The sequence below is a fragment of the Helianthus annuus genome, chromosome 8 (genome assembly GCF_002127325.2).
Source record: "Helianthus annuus cultivar XRQ/B chromosome 8, HanXRQr2.0-SUNRISE, whole genome shotgun sequence".
Lineage (NCBI taxonomy): Eukaryota > Viridiplantae > Streptophyta > Magnoliopsida > Asterales > Asteraceae > Helianthus > Helianthus annuus.
Genome location: NC_035440.2, coordinates 443,785 through 468,406, shown reverse-complemented (window position 1 = coordinate 468,406; position 24,622 = coordinate 443,785). Strand labels below are relative to the sequence as shown.

The window sequence follows — 24,622 nt, the reverse complement described above, 5'->3', positions numbered from 1 at the left end:
ACAACCCGGTTCAACCGGTTGAACCATTTTAGAGCACAACCCGGTATGACTTAAAAACCGGTTTTTAAAACATTGCTATTTTGTCAAATATACATACATACATACATAGGTGGAACTTTCGTGTCCTTTCACTTTTCTACCGACAATTTTTTGTATATTTGTTGGTTGTAGATCTAATTTTATAAATCCGCTTCAGGCCGTCAATAGAATAGTATGAACACAACATCATTTAGTATATATTTTAACCTTTCACATTTAAAAGTTTTTTTTGTATAATTTAGTTCTGTCACTGTGATTATTATATCATCTAATCTAAAGGATGTAATAACAGATTCAAGATTTGGACATTTCCTCATCAACAAACTACACCAAAATACAAAACACCACCTGCCTACCTGCCTATCTCTTCTATCAAACTTCCAAAAACCGCAACCACCACAAGTCCACAACTGATGGCAGGTGTAGGCCGCAGATCTTCATGTATAGTATTAGGTATAGCTAGATCACAAAAATATATACAAAAAAAAAAAATAAAAACATATTAGTAAGTCATATTCACACATGATACGCCATTCCCACCTCAAGGGTCGAAGCATGAGGTACACTTAACGAGTCTGTTGGCGGCCTGCTGTTTCTTCTCAAGAACTCATAACCTACATTTATAAACACTTTTTTAACCAAGCTTGACCCTTTTTTTGCTTTAACATATGCATGTCCCAAAATGTAGGCTACCCCTGCTTCCCTAGCCTCCATTAGGTCACGTAACTCTGCCCGTGAACCATCGTCAATCTTTGGGCTCTCTGGTACCACAAACCTCACTCTTTTCTCTACTTGGTTAATGGGTGAGGCCCGTATTTCCTGAACCTCTTGGTCGTCCATGCGCAATTGCACGCCTTCTAGGTGTGTGGAAGGTGTTCCCACAACAGTCATCGCCTCCCCATCGTTGTATAGTTCCCCGTTCGCACTTAGCCCGTCAGGGGTAGTGCTGTCTTTTTGCTTCCTAATAAACTCGGCTACACTACAAACCAAATCCTTTTCAAACTCCACATCATCCTTGTGGACGTCCCGGTAACCATACCTGACTATGCACCGATACACACGGTGCTCTCGTGGGCCTATATGGCCCACCAGAAACCGTTCTTCGTGTCGCACATGTGGGATGGGGACTGATTTCACACAAAGGAAAATGAGCACTTGATGAAAAGCAGGGAGGTTGGTCACAAAATGGGAAAAGATTGCAGGGATGCCCGACACGAGCTCCGTGTGAACCAGCCCGATTCCTTTTACCCGGACTATGCCAAGCGTAGGGCCCAGGCTTAGGAGCCAATCAACCGATACTTTATTCTGGACATCAAATTCATACTTTTTAATCGTACCATAGTGCCACACGTACATCACGAGCATGAAGATAAACGAGAGTGCTATCGGGACCCACGCCCCTTCAAGAAACTTTATAAGAGAAGCTGAAAAATACAAAGCTTCAATCGTCCCGAAGAGCACCACAAAACCAATTGCAAGAAAAACACTTTGGTGCCAACATAGGACAATAACGAGGGACATTAAGCAAGTTGTAACCAACATAACCGTAATAACCACCAAACCTGATTAATACATCATGAAATCAATAGAAGCTACTTGACAAAATCAAATAAAACTTGTGTTAACCACCATACCTGAAGCATTACCCATGCGTTTTGTATCTCTAAACCCGATGGTAACAGCTAAGCATAGCATCATCAAGATCCAGTTAATCTCTGGAATATAAATTTGCCCATGAAATTTTGAAGATGTATGGACTATTTTGACCCTGGGAAAGCATCCGAGAGAATAACACTGTTTGATAATTGAAAATGTCCCGGTAATTATGGCTTGACTTCCAACTACTGCAGCAAGTACGGCGATCAACAGTACCGGCACCCTCAAATTCTCTAAAAAAAGAGACGAAACCAGCCAACCCGAAGCGAGATTTAGCAAATAACCAAATACATCATTTGACGTGTTTTAATATTAACGTTCAAAAGCAACTTACCGGGTACAGAGATGTAGAATCCAATCTTATAATCATTTTCGATAACATGATGCTGAGACAAATAAGCAGCTTGTCCCATATATGCAAGAATTAAGGATGGATAAACGAATGATGTAAAAGCTATTTGTATAGACAACTGTGAAAAGTGTCCGAGATCAGCAAACATAGCTTCCGAGCCTGAACAAATGGACAAAATTTTCAAAAAAAAAAAACGATAACTTTACCCCTACAAGACAAACAATATTGCGCGTGTAATATAAAAGAAAACTTGCCTGTTATGCATAATAAGATACCCCCTAAAGATTTCCAGCCTCTGGTTTTAGTTTTCCTTAGAAAATTATACATGTGAACAGGAGATAGTGCTTTGTAGATATGAGGGTTCCAGTGAAAAATATTGTATACACCGATTGAGCTGATGCACAAGAGCCACAATATAACAACGGGTGCAAACAAGTGCCCAACCCTGTGGGTCCCATAATGTTGCAGGGCAAACAATGCTATCAGTATGATACATGCAACAGGGACTTCTACATCTGCAACAACATACAAATTCCTCTTATCATTATGCGTATTAATCTAAGCGTAAGTGAAATCGAGTGATCCAATGCGGGTCCCCGTGTTGTGAGATGGTTAACATTGTATATGCAAAAATTGCAACTAAACAATAACAATCTGTGGTTCTTTTTTTTATAAGATTATGGAGAGATGGCAACTGCTTCCATAAAAATGACCTTTTCAAGTAGACCGAACTCCTTATAGTGGTGGATGATGTGTGATCCGTTACTTAAAGATGTGTTTAACATATTATTTATCTGATTCTAGTTATGTATGTAAATATAATCAAACTTGCATCCAAACAACCCTCAACTTGGTTAAAGCGTGCGTAATCTCGTTACAGGTGGTTTACTCGTTTGACATAATAAAGGTTGTGGTACTTTTTATATAAAGCATACTATGATTAGACGCCTTAACTTGTTTCATACACAAGTTCATAGGATTAAGAGAAATATGCTGATTATGCTACTTTATACACAAGTTCATAGGATTAAGAGAAATATGCTCTGATTATGCTACTACTTTATTTGATGGGAAGTATTAACTAGTTTCATTCACAAGTTGTTGACATGAAGGAATTTTAGTTGGTATGACAATATTCCTTTCATGATATTAATAAAAATAATCCAACAACCTAAAGACAAATAACTTGTTAAAGAATTTAGGGATTAGGATCAAATACAAAGGATCCTAATTGTAAGAAGTGTAAGAAGGATTTATAGAGTGACAAGTGTCCAATAACCTAAAAAAACCCACTACACAAAAATACCCCACTATAAAAAAAATAATAATAAAAAAAAACCTTAAGAAATGTAAGAAGGATTTTTTTTAGGTTTTTGGGGTGTGTTGGGGGGGGGGGGGGGGGGGGGGGGGTTTAGGTTTTTTTTAGGTTTTTGGGGAGTGGGGTGGGGGTGGGGGGGGGGGGTTAGGTTTTTTTTAGGTTTTTGGGGGGGGGTGGGGGTGGGGAGGTTTAGGTTTTTTGGGGGTTTTTTGGTGAGGTATAGTTTTTTTTTTTTTTTTGCAGGGGGGTGGGTGGGGGGTTTAGGTTTTTTGGTGGGGGGGGGGGGGTGGTTAGGTTTTGGGTGGTGGTGGGGTGGGGGTTGGTGTTTAGGTTTTTGGTGGTGATGTAGTGGGTTTAGTTTTAGGTTATTGGACACTTGTCACTCTATAAATTCTTCTTACACTTCTTACAATTAGAAGCCTTTGTAGAATAACTTGACCCAAGAATTTAGTACCAAAGATTATTATCACATTCACATGATAGAGACCTTGATTACCCAAGTTCATTAACATACAACACTTACATTTGTGGTGTTCTTTGGCCATCGCAAGTTCCACACCGGAAACCGCTGAGAAGACTGCGAAAGTCACCACAACATCAAATCAATCTAGCTGATAGAAAATAAAGAATTTATGCAAAATCCCAAAAGAAAAGTTTAATACTTTTCACAAGAAACAGGTAATATCATTATTGAATTAAAAATAAAATTAAAAAAAAGCACCCATTTTACTCACAGTTTGATATCAATTGTCATAAAAACAAACAAATTTCAGATTTAAAAATTAGTAAAAGCCCAGAAAAATACATAAATAAATGTCATAAATTTGAGATTAACGAAAAAGTTAAAGAAATAAGAAACAACCTGAAAGAGCAGGAGTTAGGACACCATCACCAATGACCATACAAGCTCCAACAAGAGCCAAGACAAGCAGAAACTTATGCAAAACTCTATGTTTCTCCAAAGTGGATTTAAGTCTTGACCCAAAAGAAGTGAGGGCTAAATCATCAGGTGTTTCCTTTTTGTAGCTTGATAATTCTTCATCAGCTAACTGACAATTAGGCAATGAACTGACTCTAGCATGTCTACAAAGCAAGGAATAGAGTGCAAATGTGCCGCCTTCACCATTATCATCAGCTTTAAGCACAATGAACACATATTTCAACAAAGGGACTAAAGTAAGAGTCCAGAAAATAAAAGACAGTGCCCCAAAGATTTCTTCGTTGGTCTCTGAGTGTTGAATATCTTCTGCAAAAGTGCTTTTAAACACATACAAGGGTGATGTGCTTAAATCTCCATAAACAACACCTAAACTTTGGTAAGCCAATGTCAAAACTGTCCTCCATGACTGTTTCTGTACACAAAACAAAAGATTTTCAAATGGGTGTTTTTAATTTGTATTTTGGCAAATTACTACATACCCATCTCACCTTCTGATGATTCTGATGAAACCCAGATTCCAGATCCATTATAAGTTGCTTCAGATTAATAAAGTTTGGTGCTTTAACTGATGACTCATTGAAGAAAAGAAAGTAATGAAATTGGGTGGTAATTAATTAAGTAAAATGCACCCACTCCGGTAAAGAATATAAACAGATTAAAATATATACTCTGAGATAATCTGGTTGCTTAGCACCAAGACTCGATAATAACAGGAATGGATGGAGAAAATGTATAGTTTAATGTGAGAAAGTGGTAAGATGGCAGTTGAAGTATGACGAAAACAAGTGCGAAATTGGAGCCTAAAAACTGTATTATTATAATATAAATTATAATTGCGTGTGGTAGTAGTGTTGGTGTATTAATTTTAATAAAAATAAAAACTGTAAATTTATTCTTTTGGATTTCATCAGGTGAGGTGGGTGTGGCTGTGTTACATCTTCTAGATTTTTCTTTTTGACTAATAGTTTTCTCACGTAAAGTTAATTCGGGGGGTCAAAATCATAGACTTGAAACACTTTCCCAAACATTTTGTCACAAATTTCCTTTTTTTCAAATTAATGCTTCTTTTTTTCTAGTTATACCCTTATAAAGAAGTAACTTTTTAATGCATATCAAGTTGTAAATTATGCTTTGCACATTACTCAAAAAAAAACTTTACTTTTTATTTTTAACCCAAAAGTTTTTACTTTTTGTAATTTTGACCCTGTATAATTTGTTTTTTTTAACTTTAACCCAAAACTTTTCATTATTTGCAATTTTAACTTCACAACTTTTGTCACTTATACTTTTCATCTTTCGCAAATTTCTGTTTTACGTATAGTTCTAAATTTTTCGAGTTAATACGACGTAACGTACATGTGTGGTTCAACGTTTTTGCCTCTATTTTTCCATGTTTGAAAGGTTTCAAAACACGCATATCCTAGGTCGAGTCAGTGTTGGTGGTCGATGACGGTTGTGTGACATTAGTACTATTTGACACCATTTTACGCCCCGCTGCAACGTGATGTGTACTTTGTGGGTTTTTCAAAGAAAAACTGGTTATGCATATGGTTGTCGTAACGTTGGCTTTAGGGGTTTTCCAAAAAAAATGATTTTTTTTACTTTTCACCCAAAAGTATTTCATATATTACTTTTAACCCAAAACTATTTGTTTTTGACTTTTAACTCAAAACTTTTTATCTTTTGCAATTTATTCTCATAAGTTTTTTACTTTCAACTTTGTTCCTTTATAGTTTTCATTTTCCGCAAATTTTTCGCTTTATGCTTGGTTCTAAATTTTGTGACATAACACATCGCAACGCGTGTCTTTGGCTTAACGTTTTTACGTTTCGTTCTAAATTTTGCGAGTTAACACGATGCAACATGCGTGTGTGGGTGAACGTTTTACATCGTCTATTTATTCCCCGTTTGACAGGGTTAACATAATGTGCGGGTCTTAGACCGACTTAGTTATAGCTAAAGAATCCCCGCCGCATTGCGGCGGGTTGTAATCCTAGTTATTATTATTCTACAAGTAATAACAAATGTTGTGATATCTTAGCATCAATTTTCAATTTCTTTGTGGACGGTAAAGATTTAAGATATGATATATTTCATATCAATGTGTTTTTTAGTCGAATTTTTTTTTAAAGATTTTCCATATAACAAAATAGTTGGATGAAGTTAGTGGACTCCACTATAATTGATAGGAAAATCAAACTTTTGATTTAAAAAGGTAAAAAAAAAATCTATTGGACTAAAATAGATATTTATGTCAACCCACATGGACTAAAATTAAAAATTTCCTTATAAAATAGTTTTTTATAGACATATACTTACCTCTATAGATCCTACACATTATACATGTTACATGAGACTTGAATATTGATTAATTATTTAACCTTAAAGAAACACTTAGGATACATTATAGATCCACCATAGATCCTACCTCGATAGATCCTACACATTATAGATCCACCATACCACATTGGTTGATAAAAACCTGTAATCATTGTTTTTCTCATGGTGGTTTAGAAAAGACTTTTTCAAATAATATTATATGTAAAAATAATGTACTCAGTTAATATAACCTTCTTTACTTTTGTTAGTAATAATAATTTTTTTGATAATCTTATAAAGTGTCAACTTTGTGAAAAGTTAAGTAAATTATCAAAATATAATATATATTTTTTTGAAATATAAACTTCAATAACGCACAACACCCATAAAACAGGGGTCAAACAACCACACTTACATAATTAATCAATATAATATATATTAACAACCAACTAATATTGTTTTATATTTGTTTACATTATGAAAAGTGGGAAGAAAACTATTACTTTGAAATTAAGAAAAAGAAGAAGAAAAAAAGTCCTTTGTGGGAAAAGGAAAATAAAGGAAGCCCACTTAAGTTGCCCAGAAATTGCTTTATATGTGCACCCACGACTCATGAATGGAGATCACATTGCTTTTCACTTGTGTTGAGTTAGGTGCCATTCTTTCTCAACCTACTTATCAATCTTTACCAACTTTATTTATTTATTTATTTTTACTTTTATTGTTTACCCTTATAAATCAACTCTTTTATTGCATTCACATGATTTGCACATACCTTGATTTAACTAAAAAAAAACGAATTTAAACTAAATGATTAAACTTGTTATAAAAATGAAACATAAAGGATGACCAACGTGATTTTGAAACGTTAAGAATGAAACATGCAATTTCATACAAACGTAAAGGACGTTTACACTATTGTGTAAAGATTTGTAAAAAAGGAAAAGAAAACAAATTTAGGTGAACACACAAGGCTAGTTATATCTCTTTTTCTTGTTCTCATCAACTTTCTTCTCAATATTGAAAGCTCATTTCCCTGAATCATCTGCACAACTGCCAAACGAGTCATTCACCCCCACACGTCAACTTCATCTTCTCCAAATCAATGTTTACGGGCTAATTCCTCATGTATACTTCAACTGATTCTACCTCATTATCTTCTCTGATTACGTTTTATCGTCAACTTTTTGACCAGCAACACATTCTTTATGTTGTCCATTCACACTTCCAATACCTTTAACAACATCAACACCTTCCTCTTCTTGTTTACTCACATCCATGGTTGTAAGAATCGCTAGGCGCTGGTCGGGCGGTGGGGGTACCGACTAGCGATTAATCGGGATTAATCAAATTGAGTTTTTTATATGTATTTTTTTTACATAGATATGTTTTAACCCTTCATCTACCCATTTTTTTATTATGCAAGATTAATCGTTGGAATTTATAGGTTTTGATCGGAATCTGACTTGAATCTCGCTCGGATAGCCTATTTCCAGCCGACGAGAACCGATTTCCGGCCGACTAGGGCCGATTTCCGGCTGACTAGAACTGATTTTCCGGCCAACTAGATCCGATTAAGGCCGACTAGCGATTATTTCACTGATTACCTAAAAAATAACCAGTGGTTGATCGATTAGCGATTAATTGTTGACTAGTCGCCGATTAATCCCAATTTTTCCAACACTGCTTACATCCATACATCCTTGACCAGCATAAGTATCCTATTCAAAGTCAAACTCAAGCATTTCTTGAACAAAAATATTTCATTTTTCAAATTCAAACTAAAAATCTTGCAACTACTCAACATTACTTTAATTATATACGGAATATTGTATTTTAATAATCCCAACTTTTCGCTGTTGATCGCCAACAGTTCCAACTTAAAAAATAACCACTAGCAGTCCCAACTATTAACATATTGGCCTCCAATAGACTTTGACTAACAGAACCCTAATGTCGTTAGTATCCGGTCGCCGGAAAAAAAAGTTTTTGTCCAGAAAAAGGGTTCTAAAGGTTCGATCTAAGGTTAAATAGGTTTGGAACAAAAATGTTGAGTATTCCGGCTAAAAAGTTGAGTTTTCCAGCCAAAAAAAAGTTTGCCAGCAAAAAATGAGTTTTCCGGCAACCCCGATAATTGGGGCTTTTACTAGAAAAAAGGTTCCTAAACGTCCGTAATAAGGTTACAAAGAGGTTTGGGCCGAAAAGGTTGAGTTTTCCGGCATAAAAAAAGTTTCCTGGCCAAAAACGTTTTTCCGGTGACCGGAGACTAACAACGTTAGAGTTCTGTTAGTCAGGGTCCATTGGAGACTAATATGTTAATTGGGACTGCCAATGATTATTTTGAAGTTGAGATTATTCACGACTAACGACGAATAGTTGGAATTATTAAAATCCAATATTCCATTCTATAAAATCAAACTTATACAATTGTTGAGCATCATCATCATCCTTCCTATGCTTTTACACAAAAACCCATTTGAACACTAACTACCCTCGTATAGACTATACCATAAAGTGAGAGCATAGTTTTTTATAACACATACTTAAATTGTATGTTCAAGAAATGCATTTCTTGTGTCAAATTCAGATGTGAGTTTTGACTAACACAATTTTTATTTACATCAAAATTTTGTGTATGATATAAAGAATATTTCTTTTTGGCTTTTACATCTTTCTTTTATAAGAGAATTAGTAAAATATTTATTTTATAACCGGATTCAATGTTAAACATCCGTTGTTGTGACTGATATACAGACTATAGTATACATTTCATTAATAATGTTTAATGTATACGATTTGCTAACTATCTTGTACGTGGAGTGAAATGAAAATGATGGATATTATTAGTCGGCAGTGACTTCGATCTGGACCAACAATTGGGACCAACATAGGCCTCACCCCTCAACCATTATTAATAACCAATGTTTTAAATACCGGTATGAACCGGCCGGTTATACCGGTTAAACCGGATATCGGACACGAGTCCGGTACGATAAAGGCCGGTTAAACCCGATTAAGGTAATATTGATCTTCCATATTTCCGGTAATTAATCTAGTGCCTTCTATTCTAATATTTCATTGTTGTTGAAATTGTTACCTACCTCGTATAATGCAATATTGTTTATAACTAACAACAATTTTCTTAAAATGCTTAATAGTTTACAATAAAAATAGTTGTTTTTAGATAAAATTATGATAAGTTACATAAATCCTAGTTGAGATTGGATTGTTTTTTGGAAGAATTTGTATTTTATGGAATTTATAGGGTTAACTAGTAACCCGGTTCAACCGCCCGATTCAACCCGGTTCAACCGGTTGAACCATTTTAGAGCCCAACCCGGTATGACTTAAAAACCGGTTTTTAAAACATTGTTAATAACACGTTACACCTATAAATTCATATCCATATCATTATCCTTAAATTTCATTCATAGCTTGGTTACTGAATTGACATTGACACTTTGCGGTTTATTCTATAGGATTTTTTGTTTTAGTAAAATTTTGTTAGAATTATAAGTATAGAACCATGTTGATTGTTAAGTGTAAATGAATACACTAGCGGATCTTGAACTTAGTTTACACTACATTTTTTTTTTTCCGAAAATTTTCGCTAAAATTTACATTATGAAATGAAAAAATAGGAGGGTTCGGGGGACCCGTCTGGCCCTCACTAAGAACTGCCATTTCATGAACATAAATTATACTACAAATATTTCTAAACATTCTTTAAATTTAGACATGTTCTAAACGTTCAGGTTATTGCTAGTTTTCTTAGTTTTCTTAAAATTTAAAATGACACACACACGAAGCCTATCATGCCAATCCTACGTGGGTCCAGGCCCAAACGTTAAGCCTAATTTAAAGGTTACGTCATCATTTGTAATTTTTCATTCAGATTTCTTTCTATTTTATTTTGTTAGAAATGATATTCTTACTTAAGTCTAATGGGTCATAATATGAAACATGTCATTATGATAAGGCTATTCCTGAGCCGAACGGAACCGAGCTAGGTTAGCTTTGCGTGGCTCAAATTTTTAAAGAGGCAGCTCAGTTGACTCGAAATCATCAATGAGCTGGAAGTTTGAGTTCGAACTTGACTCATGTAGCATCCCAATTTTATGCCTATAAAATGAATTATTAATATCTCTATATTTTCTACAAGAATGTCTTAAAAAGATAATATTGATATCGAAAATAACAAAGAGTAAGTTATGGTCCTCAATATGTCAAAGTGTTTACCCCTTATATTTTATACATCTGAAACAGTGATTTATGCCATTATTAAGCAATTAACTTACGGACCATAGTTGACACCGTTAGATATAGTTGCTTAATATTCATATGTTTAGTTGACACCTTGCCTTGGTCGTAGCTACAGCATATCTGTCACACCCCAACCGATGGCGGAAACATCGGGATGAGACGTATAAATTGCTCAAAACAACATAACACTAAATGTGACAATATAGATTAAATCATTTTATTAAATTCTAAAGGATAATACAAAGTTTCAAACAATCAAATATAAATTCAAACAATAGATTATTTCTAGAATGAGTTTCTAAACCATCCTAGCTTGTTTTCTTGTATCTTGATCAATCAACCTGCAATATGTATTAAAATAAAGTCAACAAAAGCATGTTGGCGAGTATACAAGTTTTCATACATAGCATAATACGTGTTTAAAATGTTTGCTCATATCCAAATGTGAAATACAATATCATGTTAACAGTATACTCGAAACGATGTTACTCTACGTGTCCAAACCAAAGTTTAACGCAATTAAAGTGTCCAACCCAAAGTCTACAGGGTGGTTTTAACATAGTTTGACCTAACAATACCTGCTCATAGAACAGGAGGGGCGTTTCTCAACCTATAGCGCTACCATTGTTAGGGGAGGCTTGCAAAGTTAATGAACACATAGTCATGAGTGTTTACAATAGCATAACATGTCCAACATGATTAAAATGTATCACATAGAGTAAGGATAGAGTGTGCATAAAATGTTTAACGTGATTGTGATGTTTGATATAGAATACATATTGCGCCCAAAAAGTGTAAAACGAAAATGGGTCATGTATACTCACCTTAGTGTGCGTTGCGTATTTCTTGGAATAAGATTAAGAGTCAAAGATTTCCCCAAAGAGAGCGTGCACAAGAGAATTACCCTATTAAATTTTGAGGATTTGATTAATATTTGGGAATTTGGGGATTGTTTAAATGACAAGGCAAAATTATACAACATTTCTAAAATATCTAATAACAATGCCTTATTTTATATATTTTGTATAAAGATAATGACAATTTATTTATAGATAAGTAAATCACAATAAATACTGATTTTTATATATTATTATAATAATATTACTGATCTAATCAAAATGTTATAAATATTATTACTAAAATGGTATATGTATAAATAATGATTTCAATATCATAGATAAATCTGATACTATTTATAATTTAAATAAAATGTATTTGTTACATAATAATTCTGAAAATATATAAAACAAAAATTCGGCTTTTATATATATACATTTATATATATATATATATTTAAAATGAAAATTCTGAATATAAAAATTCTGATTTACTAGAAATTAAATGATAATTCAGATTTAAATAAATAATAACAATTTCTGTTTAAAAATATAGAATATAAATTCTGAATATTATTTTTAAATAATATTTCTGTTTTAAATTCTGAAAAATAAATAATATACATTCTGAAATTTATAAATAAACCTGATTTAATAAATAATGTTTCAGATTTAAAATATAAAAATAATTCTGTTTTAAATAATATAAATTCTGAAAATAACTAAAACAGAAATAAAAATTCTGATTTAAATAATATAACAAATCTGATTAATTAAGTAATAATTCTGTTATATATAATAAATCTGGTGAAATATAATTTCTGAATAAAATTTCTGTTTTTAAAATATAAGTTTCTGATTTAAATAAATCTGAATTAATAAAATGAAAATTCAGAAATATATTGATAAATCTGTTTTTATTATACCTGTATTATAATAATAATAATAATAATAATAATAATAATAATAATAATAATAATAATAATACAATAATCACATAACCGGAAAAATAAAGAAAACAAACGGGATCGGACAAGATGGTTTTACCGATCGGAATCTTCCGGCGTATGGTCGTCTTCTCCGACGACGAGGCAGGTTTTCCGGTGAGGTTGTGAGGGTGTCGGGACTGCTCGGAGGGGAATCGAGGTATGGTTTCGAAGTGAAGGGGATGCCGGGTATATATAGGGACGGTTTGGGTCGGGTAGTTAAGGAAAGGTGGAAAAAAAATGGTAACCGGAAATCAGACGGGCTTGATTACCGGAAACGCGTTCCAAGTTTGGAAGGAAATCGATTACCGGAATTGTATTGAAGACATTGTTGTTTGCGGGGGGTCCTACTTTGGTGACCTTCAGTGGCGTTTGGCATCTTTGCCGATGCGTTTGGGTGGTTTGGGCCTCCTCTCAGCTCGGGAGGTTGGAGTTTATGCTTTTGTGGCGTCTAGAGCTCAGTCGTATGTACTGCAAGACCATATCCTTCGGAACAGTGGAGTTGTTAAGCTTGATGTAGACTACCAACATGCCCTTGAGTACTTAAGTGTCTCTCTTCCAGACTTTGATATTGGCGGTTTCTCTAATATGGACACCGCCCCCCCAAAGCCACAAAAAACTTTGGCGAATGCTCTATTTGACAAAATCGCTCAGAGTCTAGGAGAAACATTTGATCTGTCTCAACGCCAGAAGGCGGTGATTGAGTGCTTGAAAGGCCCCCATGCGCAAGACTTTTTAACTGTTATCCCGATCGAGGGGCTAGGGCAATGCATGTCGGCTGTTGAGTATAGGGCTATCCTCAAATACCGGCTGATGATCCCTATGTATCCAGAAGATGAAACCTGCCCAATCTGCCGTAAAGCCTGCATGGATAAATACGGGGAGCATGCTGTTCATTGTAAGGAGCTCCCTGGTTTCAAATATCGGCATGACTGGGTGAGAGATGTTTTGGGGGACATCTTGAGGAGGGCAGGGATTTCTGCGAAGAAGGAGGCCCCTGTGAATTTCCTTACAGACCCCATGGAAGGGAGATCTACACTGAGACCAGCGGATCTGCTCGTCTTTGGCTGGGCAGGAGGGAAACATGCTTGTGTGGATCTCACAGGAGTCTCCCCCTTAGCTGGTTTAAGGGAAAGCGGGTTTGTAGCAGGACAAGCTATAAGGAAAGCAGAATAAAAAAAGGTGGATAAACACGCTAAAGCATGTGCTGATAACCAACATGTATTTGTCCCCTTCGCCTTCGACACCTTTGGCTCCCTAGCTCCAGAAGCTATCCGTTTGTTGACTAGGGTCCACAAGGTTGTCCATAACAGTTGCTCATCAACAGGGGGGCAGGGGTTTGTCTTTAATAGGCTAGGGTTTGCTATTCAGAAAGGGGTAGCGGCGCAGCTTGTTGCTCGCTTACCTGCGCTATTGATGTAAAGTAATCAAAGTTGGAATTGTTTTGAAAAAAAAAAAAAAAATTTGAATTCAGGTTCAACGAAAATTAGCGCATAAAAGGAATTAAATTCCTATTCCCTTTGGATGTGGCATTCCCGGCCGAGTGGTTTGTGTGTCGTTTGTTGACGTCAAGGTCCCCGGTTCGAATCCTGGCACGCACATATAAAGTCCCTTTTTTTTTTAATTAGCCAACCAACTAACTGGGTTAGCCACTAACTGAGTTTTCTAACTCAGTTAGTGCTGCCCCTTAATAAAACGAACCTAGTTAGGCTCATTTAACCAGGTTTTCACTAACGGGGTTAGCTCAACTAACGAAAATGTTTAAAAATCAATAAAAATTTAGTTTTTAATATTTATTTATTTATTTACTTAATTTTAATTATTAATTTATTTATTTAATATACTAATAAAATAGTATAAAATCATTTTAGCCCAGATTTTGATATTTTTACCGAACTAACGTACGAATTCCCAATTTTTGTACGGTTTAGGGTAATCTCTTGGTAACACTTGTTTCGAGAGCTGAGATTAGAATATCTTTCCACTGTTTTTACGTGCTTGACATAGTGTAACGTGTTTTAACATGTAATAATATAACATAGTATTAAAACAAACATATGATCAAAACGATGCACTTTTTCATTATGATTCAAGTCTCGAAATTCGATTAAGTTGACTGAGAGTACAATTGTCTAAAATAGGACAGTACAAGTCAACAAGCTATAAATAGAAAGTTCAAAAACGCGAGGCGTTACAATATCACCCCGTATCACCATATGCAAACGCGTACGAACTATCTATGCATTTAGATGTTTATGCATATCTTTTCTTACTTCCACATGCATTTGTTTATATGTGATGCATGTAAGTTCAATTATTTTAAGAGTGAAAGCTGGTGGAGCAAGGATGGAAGTAAATAGTGTACAAGTGTTTTGTTTTTATAATCCTACTAATTAGACCTTCCGTAGTCGCATGTGGTATGGCGCCACCCCCCGCCATAGCGCCTTATGGCGCCGGCAAACACCGCCCCGGGGGGCGCCATATCCCGGATTCCGGCCTCCTCCGTGAAAATTATAACGGCGCCATACGGTAGTTTCTCTCTCTCTCTCTCTCTCTCTCTCTCTCTCTCACACACACACACACACACATATACATAACTGAAGGGTGTCACCCCACTACACACCTATGTGATATAACCCCCTTCTCTTATGCAAATGCCACACGTCGAATAACCCCACAGTACGAGAGGGGGGGGGGGGGGGTTGACCACTATACATGGCCTTATTGTGGATGGAAAATAGGAGTTTTGGTGCAAACTGGGATGCACAATTTTTCCTATATATTTTACACTAATGCTATAGCATCCCTTCTTCTTGTTCATTTACAAGTAACTATTTCTTCTCCATTTTCTTCTTCTTTTCTTGTGTTAAGACATAGAATACTTATTTATCTATTTAATTGTTTTCCAGATCACCGAATCGCCCTAAGTTAACAATCTCTGTCGCCAGTGGTCTTCTTGGGCTTGGCATACTAGGGTAACTAAAAACTTGCATACATTTGTAAATGCTATTTTGTCTTCTAATTGAACTTTTAAATCAATCATTTTTTCAGTTTCTTGATGCAGGTAATTGGATATGTAGGAATTACATATGCTTCTGCTACAGAAGCCACAACAATTTTTAACTTAGTACCAGGCTTCCCATTTCTATTTGCCATCATTTTTCGGTATCAAACGTTTATTCAAGAATCTCTTACATGATTCCAACTTGATAAATATAAGTCACTTCAAGATTCCATCTTTTTCAGGGTATGGAGGTTTGGCCAAAATCATTGGAACACTAATTTCAGTTATCGGGGCCGTAACCGTCACTTTATACATGGGCCCCACAATCATAACACCTCGTTTAAGTTCAATCGCCCCACAACATCTCCTAGAACAATCATCAGATTTCATCCTAGGTGGACTGCTGATGTTACTTGATAGTGTCTTAGCTGCATTGTTTTTTATCGCACAGGTACGTTACCATTTTACTTGCATTACTACTTGCGTAAATAGGTTTTTCTTATATTTAAATATGTACAGGCATTAATCCTGAAGAAATACTCAGCAGTGGTGATTGTGGTTTTGGCTTACTGCTTTCAACCGTCTCTCCCGAATGTAAACCTAACGGTTTTCTCTCTTTTAGCCTCAGTGATTTGGAGCACGATATAAATATGTTTGATTCACAGTCTAAAACGAGGTTACTTGCTATTTTGTACTCTGTAAGTTGAGAAAAAAATCTGCATACTCCTTACTATTTGTTCCTTCAAGTTATATTGATTTGTACTTTATGGAAAAAATGGTAACATAGGGGTTGTTTGGAAGCCGTTTTCAAAGCGCAATTGGAGCATGGTGTGTAAAGACGAAAGGGCCTCTTTTTGTTGCAATATTTCAGCCGTTAGGGATTGTGATTGCAGCTACTTTGGGAGTCTTATTTCTAGGGGATGGTCTCTATCTTGGATGGTAAAAAGACCTTAAACTTTGAAAGACAGTTATTGTGTTGTAAATTCATAATGTATCCTGTGTTAAAATATTTGGCAGTTTAATTGGATCGGCAGGCATTGTTGTCGGATTTTATGGTGTAATGTGGGGAAAGTCTATTGTAAGGCATCTTGTGCATTATAATAATATACATATAATGTGTATCTATAATACTTGCACCTTGTGCCGTGTTTCAATGATAGGCAGTTATGTAAGTGTATAACAGTCTCTCTCTCTCACTAAATCTGGTCAATAGTATTTACACTGTGTACAAACGCTTTTGCAGTTCTTATGATTTTTGACAAAAAAAATGGTTTTATATCAAACACTCGAGCTACACTAAAACAAAGGTACGTCACATAACGACACTAGCAAATGAAATTTGGTATGCTGATATAAGAAATTTTAGCAGTTATATAGTTATTTTCCAACTCTTGCCGAAAATATCAAATCAAATATAAGATAGCAGAAGAAACAAGTTTTGTGTATATCAAAGGTCATGAGTTACAGATGTATAAAATCCCATTTCATTTGAACGCTAAAGATGTAGCTAAAATGATTGTGAAAATATAACCATGCTGCTAAAGAAAATTATTTTATTTCATTATTTGGATACAAACAAAAACCTAGGAAATTTGGCAATTATAAATTAACCAAATAAGTTAAACATGATGTACTTAACAAATAAACAAACTCCATTAGATTATTAAATTGTGTGATTTTCAAATCATTTTCACAAGGTGGTCCTCGTAATAAGAAACACATATCTTAATCTAGCTAAACTCAACTCGTAATTCGTAACATCATGAATGTACGAATAAATAATAAGTGTAGCATCCTAAGTGGTCCTGGTACTAACAAATTCATTAGATTTAGTATTACTAAACTCTTACTGGTATTATGACCAATACATTTTGACCAAAATATAAGCAATCTTGTGCCTCAAAAGATTTTCAAGAGGAAGATGAAGGGTGCACTGCCATTTTTGGCTATGATGGTTGCTCAAGTTTCACAGGTGGGATTAACATTAGCAAGCAAAAAAGCTATAGAAACTGGGATGCAGAACTTCTCCTATGTATTCTACTCCAATGCTTTAACATGCCTTGTTCTTCTTCCTTCTGCTTTTCTCATTCATAGGTACTTGTCTGTGTGTGTGTGTGTGTTTTGTATCTGAATCCTACAAGCATCTTAGACTGAACTTTTTGTTTTTAATGCAGATCGCCCAATCGCCCTCCACTAACTTTCTCAGCCGTTGGTGGTTTTCTTCTACTTGGCATACTCGGGTATCTAATATTTGCATACATTTCTCACATATTCGCACATCAACTTTACTATAAATGCTATGTCATTTTACATGTCTTGAAAACTTGTCTTCAAATCCATTATTTTTGGGTCAACCGAGTTTGTAATACAGACGATTTAGAGTTTGACTATATATATGGAAGAAACTGTTTTATAGAAACACAAAAGAAAATGTTAGGACCGCAATGTGACATTTGTTTTTTGGAAAATAATAAACACATGAACGAAAGACAAAATTGATATGCTTTCAACTGTCTCTCCCGAATGTAAACCTAATTTCAGATATCAAGTCAAGCATAGTAAACTAATTCCCCTAATTCGACCGGTAGAGACTCCCATTATTAAGGAAATACGGTAGCAAATTTGCCTGGTTGTAAAGTAACTGATTAACAATCTGTTTCTTTCTTTGTTATTATCATGAAAATACGTTGTTTTCAGATTTTTGGTACAGGTAGTTGGGTATGCAGGAGTTACGTATGTTTCTGCAACAGTCGCAACAGCAATTCTTAACCTCATACCAGGCTTTACATTTGTACTTGCCATCACCTTTGGGTATTATTGACCAAGAATCATATCTATCATTTACATATATAACTAAAAGAACAGGAATTCACTAGAAAATATCATATTTTCCCTGTACTTTCAGGGTAGAAAGACTAAATAATGTACAGTTGGCCATGTGGGTCAAACTCATTGGAACAGTAGTCTCAGTGTTGGGGGCTATCATAGTAACTTTCTACACAGGGCCTGCAATTATAAAAGCGACTCATTTAACTTCAGTCAGCCCACATCGTTTTCTTGGACAATCATCAAACTGGATCCTAGGTAGCGTTCTGATGCTAATCGACAGTGTCCTATCTGCTTTGTTCATTATAACGCAGGTACATTACTACTTACACACAAGCACAATATTACCTGCATATGTAAGTTTGCTTACTAATGAATGTTTACAGGCATTAATCCTCAAGAAATACTCCGCAGTATTGATCGTGATGTTGGCTTACTGCTCCATTATAGTTGTTTTATCTTTTTTAGCTTCATTGATTTTGGAACATGATCTGAACGCTTTTAGTTTACAGTCTAGAACAAGGTTACTTGCCATTCTGTACTCGGTAAGTTGACAAGATCTTCTTACTTATTTTGTTTGAAAGTAAAATGATAAAATTATTTACAGGGGTTCTTTGGGGCTGGTTTTCAAATCACAATAGGAGCATGGTGTGTGAAGATGAAAGGGCCACTTTTCGTTGCCATGTTTCACCCGTTAGGGATAGTAATTGCGGCTATTTTGGGTGTCATATTTCTGGGGGATAGTCTCTATCTTGGATGGTAAGTATGCATTAATCTTTTCGGTTATTGTGCTATATATATTCTTAACATGTCGTTGACACTTAAACAAACAAACAAGCGTACCGAGTAAATTCGAGATAACAGAAACTCAGCAAGTGGGGCTGACACTTATGTTTAAATATTTGGCAGTTTAATTGGATCATCAGTCATTGTTATTGGGTTCTACGGTGTAATGTGGGGAAAGTCTAAAGAAGATAAAATTGTTGAAGTTGAGAGTTCAAAGTCCCCTCTCTTGCAAGACAAATCTGAAGAGCATACTGTTGTGCTACCATAAAAAGCAGCTCACATGCATTATATAGATGTATGAATCTGGAGTTGTCTAGTTCAAAAACCTCATTACTCTATGATGCTTAATAATATCATTATCGTAATCAGACCTGGCAATTTTGACCTGCTATCCCAAAATTGGGTTGATATGGGTGGCTGTTTCTCATTGAACGGTCAGAGTGGGTTGATTGATAGTATACAACCCTTTCTAATGAAGTGGGTCAGAATGGGTTGGTGTTATTTTTCAAATGGGTCAGCATGGTTTGGTCTTGTCTGGTGTTATATTTCAAACTGATGAAAACAGTGTATTTCAATCTGCGCGCATCAATGAATAAGTTGAGATAGAGGATAAGAACTTCTAAACAAATCCAAATGTTGCAACCCATACGAGCGTAACCGGCAACGGTTACCGTGTGGGGCTAGTTACGCACCGTGCGCTGGGTTAAGCGCGTATCGAAGCTGGGTTACGCTCGTTACCAGGCGCAGGACGGGTGTTTTCTGGCCCTGGTACGTATAACCGGCATTTAGACATGCGTACCCAATGCCGCACGCATAATCGACACCTGAACGCATGGAACGACACTGGAATGCGCGTAACCGGCATTAAACGCGCGTACCCAACGGCACGCTCGAATTGTCGATTGAGCGCGCGTAACTGGCACCAGTTACTCGTGCAAATCCAGTTTCGCGACGAGCACTGCGTTGAATGCTTACCGGGGCCGGGTTACGCGCATTACATGGAGTCAGACGCGCGTTTCCTGGCTTCGGTACGCATAACCGGAGTTTTTATACGTAACAGACGCGCGTAAACGCCTGAACGTGCGTAACCAACGCTGGTTACATGTCGAGTATTTGGTTAAGTGTGTGTCGGGGCCGAGTAACGTGGCACCAAACTCGCGTTTCCCGGCCCTAGTTCGTGTAACCGACTAACCGGCATTTAAACATGTGTAAACCGAGGCAATGCGCGTTGCCGTTGCCGAAACCAGAAAGTCAAAACTTAGAAGCTGTACAGTAATCTCAAAATAACCATTTTTTAAACCAACCCGTTCCGGCTAAAATCCGTCCCGAACCAAAATAATCCTTTATTGAATCAAAACGTTTAGACCAAACCCATTCTAACCCACAACCCAAACCCGCCCGACCCGTTTGCCAGGCCTAGTACTGTAGAGTAAAATTGAGGTTATCCGGCTGGATGGTGTCGACTTTAAATGGAAATTAGGCCCAACATAGTACTTAATTTTTTAGTTCATCTTGACTCAAACCCATCCTGACCCAAACTCATCTTGACACAAACCCATCCTGACCCTTGTTTCAATCGGTCCATCATGACCCAAACCCATCCTGGCCTGGCAACCAACCCACCCATTTTGCCACCTCTAATCGTAATTCATCTACCTTCTTAGTTCTTTCATAAACTGATACGACTTATAAAAGTAATAACTCATTGAGATCTATTTAAACAATTAACATGTGTGTTGTTTTTATCCTTGAATGACTACTTTATGTCAAGCAAAATGGCATACTACTTATAGTAACAGCAACATGATTTAACCATGATAGAAAGAAAAAGAGCATCAGGCTATAAAATGCAAATGAACATAATATTTTAAGTTAAAAGCTTACATATGTGATAGGTTTTGTTCTTCTTCCCTTATGTTTGAATCAGTTAGTTGCACTACACTAGGTAAGTACTGAGGTTGGATAAGTTGTTCAACGATGAGCTGGCTGTGGATGGAAGGTGGCTACTGCAAGTTCTCATGTCATCAGGGGCAAGAATTAGAAATATACATAATGTATACACAAAAAGGTCAATGAATCTGACTTTCAGCCAAAAGCACACACAATTTTGACTTTTTGTGTCTTGTGTAATGGTCAAAAGACATTAGCATGTCAAAAGGATTGAAGACATTTAGACGCCTCTGAGCAGGAAGAGGCAATTGCCTTTTGCATCTAGAATTAAAAAAAGAAAAAACTTAATATTGTATTTCTTTAGTTCACTACATGATCTACATCTGAACCAAAATATAAGAATCCTAAATTCTGTTACTTGGAATCTCTCGATTGATGATTCTTGCAAGTTATAATTGAATTCTTTATGATCATAGTTCATACCAAATTTCACTTAAGTAGTTTTGGAATTCTCACAGTTTATCTGACCATATTTTAAGTCAAACCCACAATGTTAAATGTGCAAACCTCTACTTTAGCCATGAGGTGCATAATAGCCCACCCCTGTTGTATTTTTATTAAAAAATAGAATGTGTAAAAATGCATACATCTGCATATGACATTGATAGCAAGATAATAAATACAAGGGCTGTTAATTTACATAAGTGCATGATAGCTAATGTCTTAAGGGTGAGAAAGGAGAAGTTTATACTATAACTATACAGACATTTTCCAGACATATATGCATGCTAGCGCATTTTTGATTAAGTATAAAACAAACGCATACACATATATTGTACATCAGGCACATGTGCGATGCTTTTGTTACAACACAAATATGCTAAAGTCACAAGTTTAGCCCTCTGCAGTAAAAAAATCTTAGATAAGTTAGCCAGCAAGGGGCTAGCTGGAGGATGACTTGTTCAAGTTCCAACATCAATGGGGTGGGCATTGACGAAATACAAGAGAGCATGCGCACATTATAGTTTTGACTTTTTTAAATTAAAAAAAAAAACACATTCATTTTTGAAAATTCTTATCTTGGTATAATATTCTGCATGCTGAAATTAAAAGGATGTTCGACGCTTCCTAACAAGGAAGAGGCGGTTGTATTTAACACCCTTTAGAGCTAAAAAAAGTTGTAATTAGATTACATTATTGTATTCATTTTCCTTGACGACATTATAATGATCATAAATAACATAACATGGATTCTCAAGTTTGACAAGTTGTGAGATGATATTCTTCAGGCATACTAATGCTGGACTATATCTTATTATCTTTATGCCTTTATATAGCATATCAGCATCACATAATTGTAAAATGCTTAATATTCACTTATTTGCATTTACAAGCAATGAAATTTCTCAAATACTTAACTTTAGATCTCACATTAGTATACATCCAAACACCTGATATGTAGTTTCTATATAGTTTCTTGTGACTTGTTTGTCAGCATAACTTGACAAAACTGGTTAATGACATATTTTTGCTTGTAAATGTTTTTTTTTACTAAATAAAAGTCCTAAAAAGTAAGGTGATGATCACCTTTCCTGGTCCTGGTAAGCAAAGAGTTGAAGAGGTATGGGAAGCACGACCATCTTGAAAAGTTTATTATAATATTATTGATTTATCACTACTATGCATCACTTCAACCAGACAAATAAATAACCAAGTATACCACTGATTAGCATAAGATATAGTGGAACAGGCAAATAATCAAACACCTGGTGTGCAACTTTATACGAATGCTACAAAAACATATCTTTTAATTATACTGTGCTAGGATTAACCTTCTGAAACCTTTCTAGAACTATATCACTTTGGGTAAAATAAAAGTGAAGCCTGAAATTAGTGGGAGAAGGTAAGACGTGGATAAAATTACCATTTGGCAAACTCTTTTTGCAGATGCTGGCTTCATCAGCAACCTCTGATCGTGCATTCCTTGTCCGGAGAAGAAAAAACACAACGTTTGACGATACACAAGTCTAAGAAGAGAGTTCTTGATCATCAAGATCAAGAAACCACCCAGCAAACTAAAGGGATCTAACTTAAAAATTAAAAGGACTCGGGGATTGGGGGCTTTTAATAGCAGTAATTAACTACTAATACTAATCTGGTTAGCAACATCTTAATTGCCGTTTAAAAAAAATCTAACTTAAATGACAACGCGGCAGTGAAGGGTGGCGTTAGAGCATTCTCATTCAAACCATCAAAATATGTGAGGGGTAGTTTTTATATTATAAAGGATATAAAAAATAGTTGTGAGTGTAGGAGAGAGAAAATGTTACTGTTCATCTGTATATTTTGGGGGACACTGTTCACCCAGTATAATTTTTTTTAATATATATTGAAAGTGGTTGTGAGTGAAGGAGAGAGAAAAATGTAATGATAATATTATTTAATTGAAAATGAGAGAGAAAAAATATTTGTTTTTAGTGAAAATATATTGATATAGGAGTTGTTTTTTAGTTGAATATATGTATAATTTGATGGATTGGATGAGAATGCTCTTAGTTTTTTAACATATTTTTTACTTCAGCATTAGTTTTTGCTTGACATGTATTGCTTACGTGCAAAACATAATCAAAGTACTTATGTGTCAAATAAGTCAAAACTAGAATTACGACCCGCCGCAATGCGGCGGGGATTCTTTAGTTATAACTAAGTCGATTTAAGACGCGCATGTTATGTTGAACCTGTCAAACGGGAAAAAATAGACGATGTAAAAACGTTCACTCACACACGCACGTTGCGTCGTGTTAACTCGTAAAATTTAGAACGAAACGTAAAAACGTTAAACCAAAGACGCACGTTCCGATGTGCTAAGTCACAAAATTTAGAACGAAGTATAAAGCGAAAAATTTGCGGAAAATAAAAACTATAAAGGACCAAAGCTGAAAATAAAAAAAAAAGTTGTGAGGATAGATTGCAAAAGATAAAAAGTTTTGTGTTAAAAGTAAAAAAAAAAAAAAACAAATAGTTTTGGGTTAAAAGTAATTTATGAAATACTTTTGAGTGAAAAGTAAAAACATTATTTTTTTAAAAAACCCCCAAAAGCCAAGGTTTTAACAACCATATGCATAACCATTTTTTGTTTAAAAAACTCCAAAGCCAAGATTACCACATATAAGTAAAAAAAATCAAAGTGGTTAAATTGCAAAAGATGGAAACTTTTGAATTAGAAGTGAAAAATCAAATTAATCAAAGTAGTTAAATCGTATAAGATAGAAACTTTTGAATTAGAAGTGGAAAATCAAATTAATCAAAGGGGTTAAATTGCCAAAGATTTAAACTTTAAACTTAAATTGTTAAATATTAAAACTTTAGGGTTAAAAGGAAACAAAGACTAAACTTTAAACTTAAAT

The 24,622-nt window shown here is 35.3% G+C and overlaps 2 protein-coding genes and 1 long non-coding RNA gene across 8 annotated transcripts; 1 reads left to right on the top strand and 2 right to left on the bottom strand.

Moving 5' to 3' along the window:
• Positions 1–322: 322 nt before the first annotated feature.
• On the bottom strand, positions 323–5,142 carry LOC110871704 (potassium transporter 6). 2 transcript variants are annotated; one of them, XM_022120418.2, is made up of 7 exons: positions 4,794–5,142; positions 4,228–4,717; positions 3,889–3,942; positions 2,302–2,562; positions 2,030–2,206; positions 1,674–1,928; positions 323–1,601 (listed from the first exon to the last, which is right to left on the bottom strand). In XM_022120418.2, exons 1-7 carry the CDS (start codon positions 4,830–4,832, stop codon positions 556–558), a joined length of 2,322 nt encoding a protein of 773 aa, XP_021976110.1. In that variant the 5' UTR covers positions 4,833–5,142; the 3' UTR covers positions 323–555. The 2 variants fall into 2 exon arrangements, with proteins under 2 accessions (XP_021976110.1, XP_021976109.1); XM_022120417.2 differs by having other exon boundaries at positions 4,785–5,140.
• A 12,213-nt stretch (positions 5,143–17,355) lies between these two features.
• LOC110871706 lies at positions 17,356–23,424 on the bottom strand. Of its 5 annotated transcripts, none has more exons than XR_002553904.2 (3): positions 23,140–23,421; positions 21,210–21,331; positions 17,356–18,118 (listed from the first exon to the last, which is right to left on the bottom strand). It is a non-coding gene; the product is annotated as an uncharacterized LOC110871706 (long non-coding RNA). The 5 variants fall into 5 exon arrangements; XR_002553903.2 differs by lacking the exon at positions 17,356–18,118 and adding an exon at positions 18,359–18,887 and having other exon boundaries at positions 23,140–23,424; XR_002553906.2 differs by lacking the exon at positions 17,356–18,118 and adding an exon at positions 18,359–18,830 and having other exon boundaries at positions 23,140–23,424.
• LOC110871705 (WAT1-related protein At3g28050-like) lies at positions 17,611–19,693 on the top strand. The gene is made up of 7 exons (XM_022120421.2): positions 17,611–17,807; positions 17,888–17,953; positions 18,411–18,524; positions 18,619–18,853; positions 18,926–19,084; positions 19,147–19,298; positions 19,449–19,693. The coding sequence occupies exons 1-7, from the start codon at positions 17,635–17,637 to the stop codon at positions 19,591–19,593; spliced, it is 1,044 nt and encodes a 347-aa protein (XP_021976113.1). The 5' UTR covers positions 17,611–17,634; the 3' UTR covers positions 19,594–19,693.
• Positions 23,425–24,622: the final 1,198 nt, after the last annotated feature.